The following is a 13,788-nucleotide window of genomic DNA, read 5'->3' as shown; positions in this document are numbered from 1 at the left end:
AATTCAAACTGTACTTCACTAGAAAATCCTATGTGTTAAATTTTGTCAGATTCCATGTGTATGTATATATGTACTGGTGCTAATTAATCATACATGTTCATAAACAATCAATTACCATAAATCTGTCATTCAGAAAGTTATTTATACATTTTTGGAATCAAACTTCCCAATGACGGCTGATGATATCACAGTGTTTACAGATCCTGCTTGTATTTGCACTGGTTCACACAATATTGTGACATACATTATCAATGATCTTCATGGTTTAATATTTTCAGCCGATTAGTTTTAAAAAGAGCATTTAGCAATACTAGGAATGATATAAAAATGATAAACTTCAAGTCAGAATATAATTTTCTCTTGTTTTACTTTCTGTTTTACCTAATATGTATACGGGAAAGAGGTGCACCGAAGGGTGTAACAAGAATAGTTATACCGAGAGAATATATATTGAGAGAATTAACGTAACACATATATGACGTCACATTACTACCCAAAGGAACGATAACCCATTTTACATTTCCAGACAATTCCCAACCTGCTGGATATTTGGAAAATAAATGTTTTGAGTTTATTGGTTTATGAATAAATCGACAAAACGTCTCATTCATTGAGATGAGTACATTTATAGGTCATCTGACCCTAAGGGTCAGAATGACCTGTAGTTATCATGCTTCATTTGTCATCGCCTGCAGTGCGCCATGCGTCGTCCATAAACTTTTTATTCAACCAACTTCTTCTCAATAACTGAAAGGTCTAGGGTACTGATATTAGGCCAGTTGCATGCTGGGATGAAGGGCTACCAAATTTGTTCAAAGGGATGACCTTGACCTTTATTCTGGGTCACAGGGGTCAAAAAGATTAAAATCTTTAAACAACTTCTACTCATTAACCCAAAGGCCCAGGGTACTGATAATGCGATTATTTGTGATTCTGTTATTATTAGATATTTTTTTGATGTTATATGCCTCTCTGTTATCATTACAGAAACCTTCCATGGATGGACGCAAAAGGAAGCTCACAGTCGGGGGCCAGTTCAAGGTTGATATAAAAAGCATATAAAGTTTTGGTTGAAAATATATTTTTTTCCATGAAGAAATGTACCATTCAAGAAAATATGAACATGAATATGATATGAAGGAAACACTAGACTAAATGTACTATACCGTATCTTTCCCTTCTCACCAAGTACTAGACTAAGTGTACTATACCTAGTCCTTCTCACCAAGTACTACACTAAGTGTACTATACCTAGTCCTTCTCACCAAGTACTAGACTAAGTGTTCTATACCTAGTCCTTCTCACCAAGTACTAGACTAAGTGTACTATACCTAGTCCTTCTCACCAAGTACTAGACTAAGTGTACTATACCTAGTCCTTCTCACCAAGTACTAGACTAAGTGTGCTATACCTAGTCCTTCTCACCAAGTACTAAACTAAGTGTACCATACCTAGTCCTTCTCACCAAGTACTAGACTAAGTGTGCTATACCTAGTCCTTCTCACCAAGTACTAGACTAAGTGTACTATACCTAGTCCTTCTCACCAAGTACTAGACTAAGTGTACTATACCTAGTCCTTCTCACCAAGTACTAGACTAAGTGTACCATACCTAGTCCTTCTCACCAAGTACTAGACTAAGTGTACTATACCTAGTCCTTCTCACCAAGTACTAGACTAAGTGTACTATACCTAGTCCTTCTCACCAAGTACTAGACTTAGTGTACTATACCTAGTCCTTCTCACCAAGTACTAGACTAAGTGTACTATACCTTGTCCTTCTCACCAAGTACTAGACTAAGTGTACTATACCTAGTCCTTCTCACCAAGTACTAGACTAAGTGTGCTATACCTAGTTCTTCTCACCAAGTACTAGACTAAGTGTACTATACCTAGTCCTTCTCACCAAGTACTAGACTAAGTGTACTATACCTAGTTCTCACCAAGTACTAGACTAAGTGTACTATACCTAGTCCTTCTCACAAAGTACTAGACTATGTGTGCTATACCTAGTCCTTCTCACCAAGTACTAGACTAAGTGTTCTATACCTAGTCCTTCTCACCAAGTACTAGACTAAGTGTTCTATACCTAGTCCTTCCCACCAAGTACTAGACTAAGTGTACTATACCAAGTCCTTCCCACCAAGTACTAGACTAAGTGTACTATACCTAGTCCTTCTCACCAAGTTCTAGAGTAAGTGTTCTATACCTAGTCCTCCCCACCAAGTACTAGACTAAGTGTACCATACCTAGTCCTTCCCACCAAGTACTAGACTAAGTGTACCATACCTAGTCCTTCTCACCAAGTACTAGACTATGTGTACTATATCAAGTCCTTCTCACCAAGTACTAGACTAAGTGTGCTATACCTAGTTCTCACCAAGTACTAGACTAAGTTACTATACCTAGTCCTTCTCACCAAGTACTAGACTAAGTGTGCTAAACCTAGTTCTTCTCACCGAGTACTAGACTAAGTGTACTATACCTAGTCCTTCTCACCAAGTACTAGACTATGTGTAATATACCTAGTCCTTCTCACCAAGTACTAGACTAAGTGTACTATACCTATTCCTTTTCACCAAGTACTAGACTAAGTGTACTATACCTAGTCCTTCTCACCAAGTACTAGACTAAGTGTACTATACCTAGTCCTTCCCACCAAGTACTAGACTAAGTGTAATATACCTAGTCCTTCTCACCAAGTACTAGACAATGTGTACTATACCTAGTCCTTCTCACCAAGTACTAGACTACGTGTATTATACCTAGTCCTTCTCACCAAGTACTAGACTAAGTGTTCTATACCTAGTCCTTCCCACCAAGTACTAGACTAAGTGTACTATACCAAGTCCTTCCCACCAAGTACTAGACTAAGTGTACTATACCTAGTCCTTCTCACCAAGTTCTAGACTAAGTGTTCCATACCTAGTCCTTCCCACCAAGTACTAGACTAAGTGTACTATACCTAGTCCTTCCCACCAAGTACTAGACTAAGTGTACTATACCTAGTCCTTCCCACCAAGTACTAGACTAAGTGTACTATACCTAGTCCTTCACACCAAGTACTAGACTAAGTGTGCTATACCTAGTCCTTCTCACCAAGTACTAGACAATGTGTACTATACCTAGTCCTTCTCACTAAGTTCTAGACTAAGTGTACCATACCTAGTCCTTCTCACTAAGTACTAGACTAAGTGTACTATACCTAGTCCTTCTCACCAAGTACTAGACTAAGTGTACTATACCTAGTCCTTCTCACCAAGTACTAGACTAAGTGTACTATACCTAGTCCTTCTCACCAAGTACTAGACTAAGTGTACTATACCTAGTCCTTCTCACCAAGTACCTGACTAAGTGTGCTATACCTAGTCCTTCTCACCAAGTACTAGACTAAGTGTACTATACATAGTCCTTCTCACAGAGTACTAGACTAAGTGTACTATGCCTTGTGCTCACCAAGTACTAGACTAAGTATACTATGCCTTGTGCTCACCAAGTACTAGACTAAGTGTGCTATACCTAGTCCTTCCACCATAGCTGACCCTACATTTGTTATATCTTTATGTAACCTATAAATAAAAAGTAGTTAAATCAAAAGAAAGTAAACCTACATTAAGAACATAAAAAGTTGACAATTATAATTATTTGGTAATCTCTTTTTTTTCAGAACTCCTTACAGATTCTGATGGAAAGGATGATGTCGTCGTCACCAGTGTTTGTCCGATGTTTGAAACCAAATCATGTGAAAGTTCCCGGCAAGTTTGACGAAACTTATATAAGGGATCAGGTAATGAGAATTGTGTAAATCTTTATAATAGTAAACAAATCTGTGGGCCTGTGTAAGATAGCTCACATGCGCTATATAATAAAATGACCTCATCAATATAAGCGGCAAAGCCAAGTCGTGCATTTTTTCGATGACGTCATCAATTTTGACACATAACGATGTTCATGTGATAATAACGCAATGAAAAAGCTGGAAAGCAACGAGAACCCTACTAAGTATTGGAGAAAAAAGAATCAAACATGGATCTGTCAAGTGGACAAGGATATCTGAACTCCAATGACAGATTTTGGCCGTCAACCCATGGCAAGGTTCAGGTTGACTGCCAAAATCTTTCACTCGGGTATCCTGGATATCTCAGTTCACTTGACAGACCAATGTAAGATTCTATTAATCTTATCCGATGTCTGATGATTCTGTATCATTTCGTTTTATCACTATTTTATCTGATCCAATGTCTGATGATTCTATATCATTTCTTTACAGTTATTATACACTGGGATGCTGGAAACTATCAAGATTCGGAGAGAGGGTTTCGCTGTGCGACCATCCTTCCCAGAATTTGTAGAGAAGTAAGGATTCGTGTTCAGAGGTTTCTCGATCTGCTCCATCTTTTTCTAGAATATAACTTCTGTTTACTCCATTTGTAGTTCTGCAGTGTCTGGAAGCTCCTGTGTCTATAAAGTGGAAGATTTTCTGATCTGAGAAGAGCACACATCGAGCTGACCTCTGGGCTTATTCCGATGATTTGAATTCTAAATATGTATATCAATAATATATTCTTTATAGAGAATAATATATTAATTGCTTAGATGTTTTATTATACTGAAAACTGAAAAAAATGACTACAATATATAAAAAGGAATATTAAATGTGTGAAGTTTTAATGATTTTCAATACGAGGTGATTCTGGAAAGGGAAAAAATTATGTTTTAATTCATGCTAATGGGTGAAGTTTAAATCTTTAGGTACAAGATCCTTCTGTGTAAGGCCAGTCTAGACGGAAACAAACAGAACTGTGTTCGGATCCTTAAAGCCAGTAAAATCACTGGCTGGCAAGTTGGGTAAGAATAATACCGTATTCGACGTAGCTTAAAATATAACATAGGGGATGCATATTAGGGAACCAAGATGTGAGAGAAAAACAATCTTTATTTTTATTTTAACTCTTGACACATCAATCTGTCACAGGAATTGCATATGCCTTCTGCATATATTTTACATTGAAAGTCTATATCAGTTGAAATTTGTATAACATGCTATATATTGGAATTTATTTAGTAATGTGCAAATGCTATTTCATGTGATGGAGTGTGGCTGACACTATGTGTAACACTTTACAGGAAAACCAAAGTGTTTATGAAGTACTATCATCTTGAACAGTTGTCAGACATCTTTAAAGTGATGGGGAAGTCTGCAGTTCATCTTCAGAAAGGTACACAGACTTACAATATATTTGATTTCTGTTCCTCATATCCAGGTACATTGTATATCCACGTATATCCAGGTAATAGTAATCTTGAGTTCTAGGTAAAAGACTCAAGTGACCTTTTTTAATCGCCTTTTGTCCGTCGTGCGTCGTCCGTCGTATGGCTGTAAACAATTTACATTTTCGACTTCTTCTCCATAACTGCTGGAGCAATTTCAATGAAATTTGGCACAAACTTTCGAAGACATAAGGCCAATCAAAATTTTGAATTTTATGGTCCTCTCCCCCCCAGGGGGCTGTGGTAGTGGCCAATTATATATATAGGGCAAAAGGGGTAAAATTGACTAAAATTTCAAAAATCTTTTTCTCTACTTACAGATGTGGTAGAATCAAATACTCTTCATTGATAGAAAGGCCTTAGGTCCTTTACAAAAATTGTGAATTATATGACCCTGGGGTCTCACGTTTCCCCCTGGGGAGGGGGTCAAGTTTACTATAGTTTATATAGGGAAACACATTTTTGAGCATTATTTGGTCATTTGTAATAGGAATGAGTAAACTGTTGTCAGAATTATCAATATGAGATGGCCATTAAATCCTATTAACAAATTTTCTATGACTGACCCCCATGGGCCTTAGGGTCAGGGTCAAAAGGGGTCAAATAGGCTAAAACTTCAAAAATCTTCTGAAGAAATTCTGGAAATAGCAGAATCAAATACTTTTCATAGATAGAAAGGTCTTAAGGTCCCTTACAAAAATTGTGAATTATATGACATTGGGATCTCACGTTTCCCCCTGGGGAGGGGGTCAAGTTTATATAAGTTAACTATATAGTTTGTATAGGGAAAACACATTTATGAGCATTTTTTGCTCAATTTTCATAGGAAATGAGTCAAACCTGGTTAGCGTTATTAGCCTGAGATAGCATTTTAACTCATCATATCCATATAATATGGTCCTGGTCGACCCCCTGGGGCCAAAAAGGTCAAATAGGCTAAAACTTCTAAAATTCTGGATGATGTAAAGGCCGGTCTTAAGGTGTTTTATAAAAATTGTGAATTATATGACCCTGGGGTCTAACGTTTCCCCCTGGGGAGGGGGTCAAATTTACTATAGTTTATATAGGAAAACACATTTATAAGCATTTTCTGCTCAATTTTCAAAGGAAATGAGTCACACTTAGTTAGAATTATTAGTCTGAGATAGCATTTCAATATCGATATCATATCCTTATTGGTCCTGGCAGACACCCTGGGGGCAGAGGGGCGGGGCTAAAAAGGGTCAAATAGGCTAAAACTTCAAAAATCTTTTAAATTTGGAAATGGTAGAATCAATACTCTTTATAGATAGAAAAGTATTACAGTGTTTTATAAAAATTGTGAATTATATGGCCCTGGGTTCTCAGATTTTCTCCTTGGGAGGGGGTCAAATTTACCATAGTTTATATAGGAAAAACACATTTATTAACATTATTTGCTTAGTTTAGTAGGAAATTAGCCAATCTTGGTTAGAACTATTAGCCTGAGATATAGCATACGTCATATTCATATTGGTCCTGGTCGACCCCCAGGGGCCAGAGGGCCGGGGCCAAAAGGGGTCAAAATGGATAACATTTCAAAAATCTTTCCTCACAGATTTGATGGAATCAAATATTCTTCATAAATTAAAAAGTCAAATTTATAAAATCACTGACTGCCTTCAAGAGCCTGATGGGCCAATGTAAGTGGTTATATGTCTTTGTTTCATTCTGTATATGAACTCAGGTGACTGTTAAGGCCCATGGGCCGCTTCTTTTTCTCTGAAATTCGATTTGGGAATTTTTCATTGTAATTGGGAAAAATATAGGGGGGTTTGGCATTGTAAAACAGGTCGTTTACTGACCCCAGTTATATAAGGAGAAAAATCACAGTGAGTCAAACTTGATTAGAATTAATAGCCTGAGATATAGCATTTAAACATCCATATCGGTCCTCGCTGACCCCTTAGGGGACCAGAGGGGTGTGACCAAACAGGGTCAAAATGACTAAAATTTCAAAAAATTCTTCTTCTAAGTTCACAGGTTTAATGGAAGCAAATACTCTTCATAGACTGACCAACTTCAAGGCCCAGTATATAGTGTCTATTTGTCTTTAATTTGTTTCATTATATATTCAAACTCAGGTGACCGTTAAAGCCCATTGGCCACTTGTTTATGTAAGAACATTACAGTATACCTGAATACAGATCCGAAGATAAAGTGCAATGACACTTTGGTAAATTTTTTTTCAAAATAGTCCTGGAATTTTTAAGTAGCACAAAAATTATTGAAATATTATAAATGTTATGTCTGCTGTTTTAGTTGTCAGAGGGTTCCTAGCCAGACAACGAGTCAAGTTACGGAAGCTGGAAGCTCAGAAAGAGGCACAACGTGTACACAACTTTCTCTCCCAGATATCCAACTTGTCTATTGAGGTCAACAATCATCAACACAGTGCCAGGGTTCACGACAAAGCCATTCCTCCAGGTAGGGGGAATTATATTGTAAATCAGAAAATCTGTAAGTTACAGAGCTGGTCATGTAGTTTTTATTGAAAAAAATGGAAAATTTACGCACCCAATAAGATATCCAACTTGTCTATTGAGGTCAACAATCATCAACACAGCGCCAGGGTTCACGACAAAGCCATTCCTCCAGGTAGGGGGAATTATATTATAAATCAGAAAATCTGTAAGTTACAGAGCTGGTCATGTAGGTGTTTATTGAAAAAATGGAAAATTCACGCACACAATAAGAATAATTTGTTTCTGTTTTCTTGGTTATACAATTTTTGAAAGCAGATGATTGATATAAATTAACAATGATGTTTTTGTATAATTGAGCATTTGATTCTTACTGATATACTGAGTCGATATTGGACGACATTAACTGTGGTTTTTGTTTCAGCGTACTTCAAAACTGGAAAGGATGAGTTACCTCCCCCTCCTGTACCCTCGTTTGACGGCATCGCAACTCCACGAAGCTCAGGAAACAAATACACGGAACCTGTGGGTCCAACCTCCCGTTCATTTGGAACTCAGGTGTGAAACATGTCTCTTTTCTGAAAATAATTGAGTTTCCCTTTAAGCTAGTTGTCTAATATAAACCGTTTCCTTAAAGTAAATTTAACAACATTGCCTGCCATAATACACATTAGATTGATCATTTCTTGCGTTTTGTCTTATCGATTTTGATCTTTATTCCTGGCAGATCTTTCAATTAATATAAGTTTGCATACTGTACGTCTTCTATTCCCCCTTTTGTGAGCAGTGGAGGAGATGCATTGCTTTACTAGACCAGTCCATTATTGACTTTAAGGGATGAATAGGATAAGCATAATTCTTACTTATTGGTGATTTTATAGGTTAACAATTATCTTGATAAATGATCATTAATTTTCTTCTTTTTTAGGCCGACAGTTCTGACTCTGATCAGTTCTCTGATGACGAGTTTAAACCCATATCATCGACGCAATTCGGAACCCCGGGGACACGCCAGGCCACGGTGAAGTGGTTCAAGGAAACCCAGTCACAGCAGGTGTATGACCCCGCCGTCAGTAGCTTTATCGCCGAATGGTTCCATGGGGTCATTAGTCGGAGGTAGAGTCTAGTGTTATAACATAGCTTCATGGCTGAGTGGTTCCATGGGCTGATTAGTCTGAGGTACAGTCTAGTGTTATAACATAGCTTCATGGCTGAGTGGTTCCATGGGCTGATTAGTCTGAGGTACAGTCTAGTGTTATAACATAGCTTCATGGCTGAGTGGTTCCATGGGCTGATTAGTCTGAGGTACAGTCTAGTGTTATAACATAGCTTCATGGCTGAGTGGTTCCATGGGCTGATTAGTCAGAGGTACAGTCTAGTGTTATAACATAGCTTCATGGCTGAGTGGTTCCATGGGCTGATTAGTCTGAGGTACAGTCTAGTGTTATAACATAACTTCATGGCTGAGTGGTTCCATGGGCTGATTAGTCTGAGGTAGAGTCTAGTGTTATAACATAGCTTCATGGCTGAGTGGTTCCATGGGGTGATAAGTCAGAGGTACAGTCTAGTATTATAACATAGCTTCATGGCTGAGTGGTTCCATGGGCTAATTAGTCTGAGGTAGAGTCTAGTGTTATAACATAGCTTCATGGCTGAGTGGTTCCATGGGCTGATTAGTCAGAGGTACAGTCTAGTGTTATAACATAGCTTCATGGCTGAGTGGTTCCATGGGGTGATTAGTCAGAGGTACAGTCTAGTGTTATAACATAACTTCATCGCTGAGTGGTTCCATGGGCTGATTAGTCTGAGGCAGAGTCTAATGTTATAACATAGCTTCATGGCTGAGTGGTTCCATGGGGTGATTAGTCGGACGTAGAGTCTAGTGTTATAACATAGCTTCATAGCTGAGTGGTTCCATGGGGTGATTAGTCTGAGGTAGAGTCTAGTGTTATAACATAGCTTCATCGCCGAGTGGTTCCATTTGGTCTTTAGTCTTTTTCATTTGATATAAGTCATACACCATGCAAGCATTTGTCTCTCCTTTCTAAAACTGTATGGATGTTTTGGCTATGGAAATCCAGTTTTGGGTTCTCCATGTCATAAATTCAGTACATGTATCTAGGGTGTAGTTTCAAACCATGTTATCAACGGCCATCAATATCTCTCTACTTCAAACTGCATCACTACTTTGACATCTTAAAGTTATATATATATATATATCATTGTTATATTTGCAATGAAATGACGTACAGCTATAGTTCAACAAGTGGAACTTTATATATCTTCGGTAATCCAGACTACTGTAGGTACCCAACATGGAAACCAATACCATTACAACGAACATGCAAAAGTAGACAAATTATGTAAATTTATGGATTGAACAGCTAACGTGCTATATGTAGAATGTGTCTGTATCCAAATGCTTCCATAGTCCCTTTAAACGCAAACACTGTTCAATCAGTATACAACACAACCCACCAAAAGCCCCCAAACGCACACAAATACTTTCATGCATATTTAATGCTATTTCAGAACTTCTGAGGTCCTCCTTGGCTCAAAACCGATTGGCTGTTTTCTCATACGAGTCAGTGAAAGTCGATTTGGATACACGTTATCATTCAGGTAATTCTCACAATGAGTAAATGTATACATCTTCTGTTAATGGATTTTGCAGCTGTGTTTGCTTCCATTCTAATTATTCTGAAAATGAAGTAATTAAACAATTAATTTTTCTAAATATCTTACACTATATTTATAAAAATTTAAAATCAAACATATGTACAACATATTGAATATGTAATATTTAATTTTGTTTCCTGACGCTCTATATAAATGTAAATAAAATATTTTTAACTTACTTAAAAATCGTTACAAATATACAAATCCTCAAAAACTATTGACCGGTCAATAGTTTGACTGCTGACCGATGAGGAACATTTTAATAGGCTCCATTGTTGAAGGCCAGCCTAAGTATTCTTTTGACTAAGGTCTTCTCTCCAGAGGCAGTAAAAGGTTCAAGATTGCGGTTCAGGTAACGAAACAGTTGTTTCATGATATATCAGTCAACAGTCAGAACTCTTTTCCCGAGGTGTTGGAACCAACCTGCTGAACTGTTTTCGGTATTTCATCGCATTGGTCCCAACACCTCAGAAAAAGAGTTTTGCCCGTTGACTGATCTGCTACGAAACAACTGAATATTATTATTGGGTTTATTGCTGTAATTATCTCTGTTTGAAATAACATGTATGTCCACTACTGTTTGTAGGGGCGAGGGCAGGGTCAGACATTACATGATAGATCAACTTCCCAATAAAAAATTTGTGATCGTTGGAGAGAAAAAAGTTCATCGGACATTGAAGGATTTGGTTGACTACTACAGTTCGGTAAGATCCAGGCCCCGCTTGCACAAAACTTCTTAAGTCTGTTCTCAATTCTTAACTTTGAATATGCTTATTTTTAAGCATATGCTTAAAATTGGCTTTCACAAACGTTCTTAATTCTCAATTCTCAAATCTTAAGTTGAGAACGGGCAAATATTTGAGAGTCTGTAATCTCGTTCTTAGATATGTTATATCCCATACTTTGTAGAAACTCTATTTAAACATCGTGTAGCTCACTTTCGTGAACCATCACCGCCATACTTATTTTTTTTTCAGAATGCTTCTCGATTTTACATATTGTGACTGCATTATGCAAATTATGTAGTGTTGCGCTTGTCAGTAAATTCGGGAAGCGTTCTGAAGATCAAATGAACATAGCGGTTATGGTTAAAGTAAGTGAGCTACACGATGTTTAAATGGAGTTTCTACAAACTACGGCACATGACACCTCCAAAGCAGATTGTGGAAAAACTCAGTTATAGGTACTCTTTACCACCACAAGCGTAGATTTTGTGATTTCGGCTTTGTTTTTGAGCTACCCTTTAGAGGCGAGACGACATTTCGACTAACAGGGAAATGTCTATCTAGCATATTTTTCGTAAATTTCCCTATTCATCAGGCCCTAACTTCGTCAATAATTGGCCACTTTTGTTCATCAAGCACTCATTAGAAAGATGAAGTATTTCTGTTTAAGGTAAGATATGCGTCACTAGTTTATATACCACATTTATTAAAATAATCACGGTTTTAAAAAGATAGGTCCGTTTTTCTCGAACGCCGAGTTCATGAAAGTGATACCATAATTGGAACCTTTAATATTAATACGGGTCCACGCAGTGTCACAAACAAGCCTTAAGGAATTCCCGTAACTTAAATTTCCCCTAAGAAAACATTATTGGATGATATGAAAAGTTCTTTAATGCTTTCCTATGGAGAATTATAAGCTAATAAGTTTCGGAGTTTCCCTTTGTGGAACTGGGGTATTGTATTTAATTCTTTTAGGCAGATTGACAAATTTTTTTATTTGGAAAATTTTGGGGTGATTGTGTACTTTTTTCACATATGACATTGTTTTCTCTTTAAGTATATATTATGTTAAACTGGCTTCCATTGCCTTGAAAGGTTATTAAATAAGTGACTTCATCTTGAAAGTGAACAAGTATGATGGTATATGTCATTCGATAATGGAAATAAAAATAAAAAGATATAATTGATATACATGCATAATTGTAGTGTTTTCATTAATATCATTAATTATTAGGAACATTGTATTTTAGAATCACCTTTCAAACTGGGAAGGATATTTGTCTGAACCATGTGGACAGGTAGTATATATATTTCTTGATTATTCTTTCGTTGACTTAGTTAATATATTTTTTGTCTTCAATGAACATATTAATGAAATGAAATTACTATCTTCATAATAAACCAATGCCAATATTTGGAAACGAAACTAGAACAGAAGCGGAAAAGACCAAACGGAAACCTGACATGGATCATTTGTAAAATTGTAGACACAACGTCCTTTACAAAATGATTTTGAAGACTTACTGACAAAATACAACAAGTCGCTGGGGAGAGTCGCTGATGCAACAGCTCGCTCGCTGGGACAGTAGGTCAAAATGGGTAAAATTCAAATGATACTGGCGTTTCACAATGTTTGTTCTGAGTTTATTGACTTATTAACTTCAAAACTTTTTACCTGTTGATTGTTTCATTTCGTCACGGTTTCCGGTAAATCAAACATGGAGTTAATTGGGTATACGTTTTCAGCAACCATTCTGGAAGAACCCTGCAACGACTCCCACCACCCTTTATATTGATTCATAAACGGTTCTCCAAAAATTGGAGGAATTTACGATTACAGATTACATGGCGGTGTATTTTGAATAGAATTATGTTAATGTTGTGTGTGTCTTTGATATTGCCACTAATAGCTGACGAAACATTATAATCAGCAAATTTGTAATATGTGAATTATCTGAGAAATGTATTTATATCAGCCTGACACTAGATCTGACTATGAGAAAGTGCAGAACAAGGTAACATATGTCCCGCCTTTCAATCGCCGCGATAGCCAATGAGAGGCCCTGTTACTTACGGCGCTGGGTACCTCACAGCATCATCCACCTGCTGTACTATGTGACCTACTGGCGAGAGAGCTATTACATCAGCGTCTCCCCCAACAATTGTTATATTTTGTCAGTAAACAATTGCAATAGTAATGTACAATCGTACAATTGCTTATTTAGTTAAATTCAAGCTCAACACCACATGAACATGTTTTAGAAACAGATCGTGGAACGTAATATTTAAAACCAATGTGTTTGTCGACAGGAGGATGGAAACTGTGACTATCAGGAACTTATGCCTGAGAACTACTACTTTAAACTGGAGCAAAAGGTAAGACAAGCATAAATATATATTCATATGTATAAAGAAGATAATGATATTCAATCACTTCATTAATAAGTCTTTTTTTATTTTGGTTTGATAAATAAATTTGTATTTGTTTGAAGAAGAATGTTGGAGAAACGCAATTTAGATTCAATTTATTTTTGTTATTAGTCAAAATTGTGTGTTCTTTAAATTTAAACTCACTTTGGACAGAATTTACAAAAAAAATCAATTTGAGCTTTGTAAATTACATTATCAAGGGATATCAAATGCATGATTTTGTGTCTACCTGCAGGAAAG

General features: G+C 36.8%; 1 protein-coding gene across 6 annotated transcripts in view; it reads left to right on the top strand.

The window, feature by feature from the left end:
* LOC138333691 (myosin-IIIb-like) overlaps positions 1-13,788 on the top strand; it is a 45,385-nt gene that overhangs the window by 22,184 nt on the left and 9,413 nt on the right. For all 6 annotated transcript variants that reach the window (XR_011210022.1, XR_011210021.1, XM_069282230.1 and 3 more), the window contains exons 16-27: positions 988-1,041; positions 3,667-3,786; positions 4,270-4,355; positions 4,752-4,847; positions 5,127-5,218; positions 7,551-7,715; positions 8,136-8,269; positions 8,640-8,827; positions 10,244-10,333; positions 10,977-11,094; positions 12,369-12,416; positions 13,429-13,494. Coding sequence is in view for 4 of the 6 variants with exons in the window: in XM_069282230.1 (XP_069138331.1) it covers positions 988-1,041; positions 3,667-3,786; positions 4,270-4,355; positions 4,752-4,847; positions 5,127-5,218; positions 7,551-7,715; positions 8,136-8,269; positions 8,640-8,827; positions 10,244-10,333; positions 10,977-11,094; positions 12,369-12,416; positions 13,429-13,494 (1,257 nt within the window). In the remaining 2 variants the exon portion in view is untranslated. The remainder of the gene's footprint in view (positions 1-987; positions 1,042-3,666; positions 3,787-4,269; positions 4,356-4,751; positions 4,848-5,126; positions 5,219-7,550; positions 7,716-8,135; positions 8,270-8,639; positions 8,828-10,243; positions 10,334-10,976; positions 11,095-12,368; positions 12,417-13,428; positions 13,495-13,788) is intronic.

This window comes from Argopecten irradians, chromosome 10, assembly GCF_041381155.1.
Source record: "Argopecten irradians isolate NY chromosome 10, Ai_NY, whole genome shotgun sequence".
NCBI classification, from domain to species: domain Eukaryota; kingdom Metazoa; phylum Mollusca; class Bivalvia; order Pectinida; family Pectinidae; genus Argopecten; species Argopecten irradians.
The sequence above is the reverse complement of the archived record's forward strand: the minus strand, read 5'-3'. Positions and strand labels throughout refer to the sequence as shown.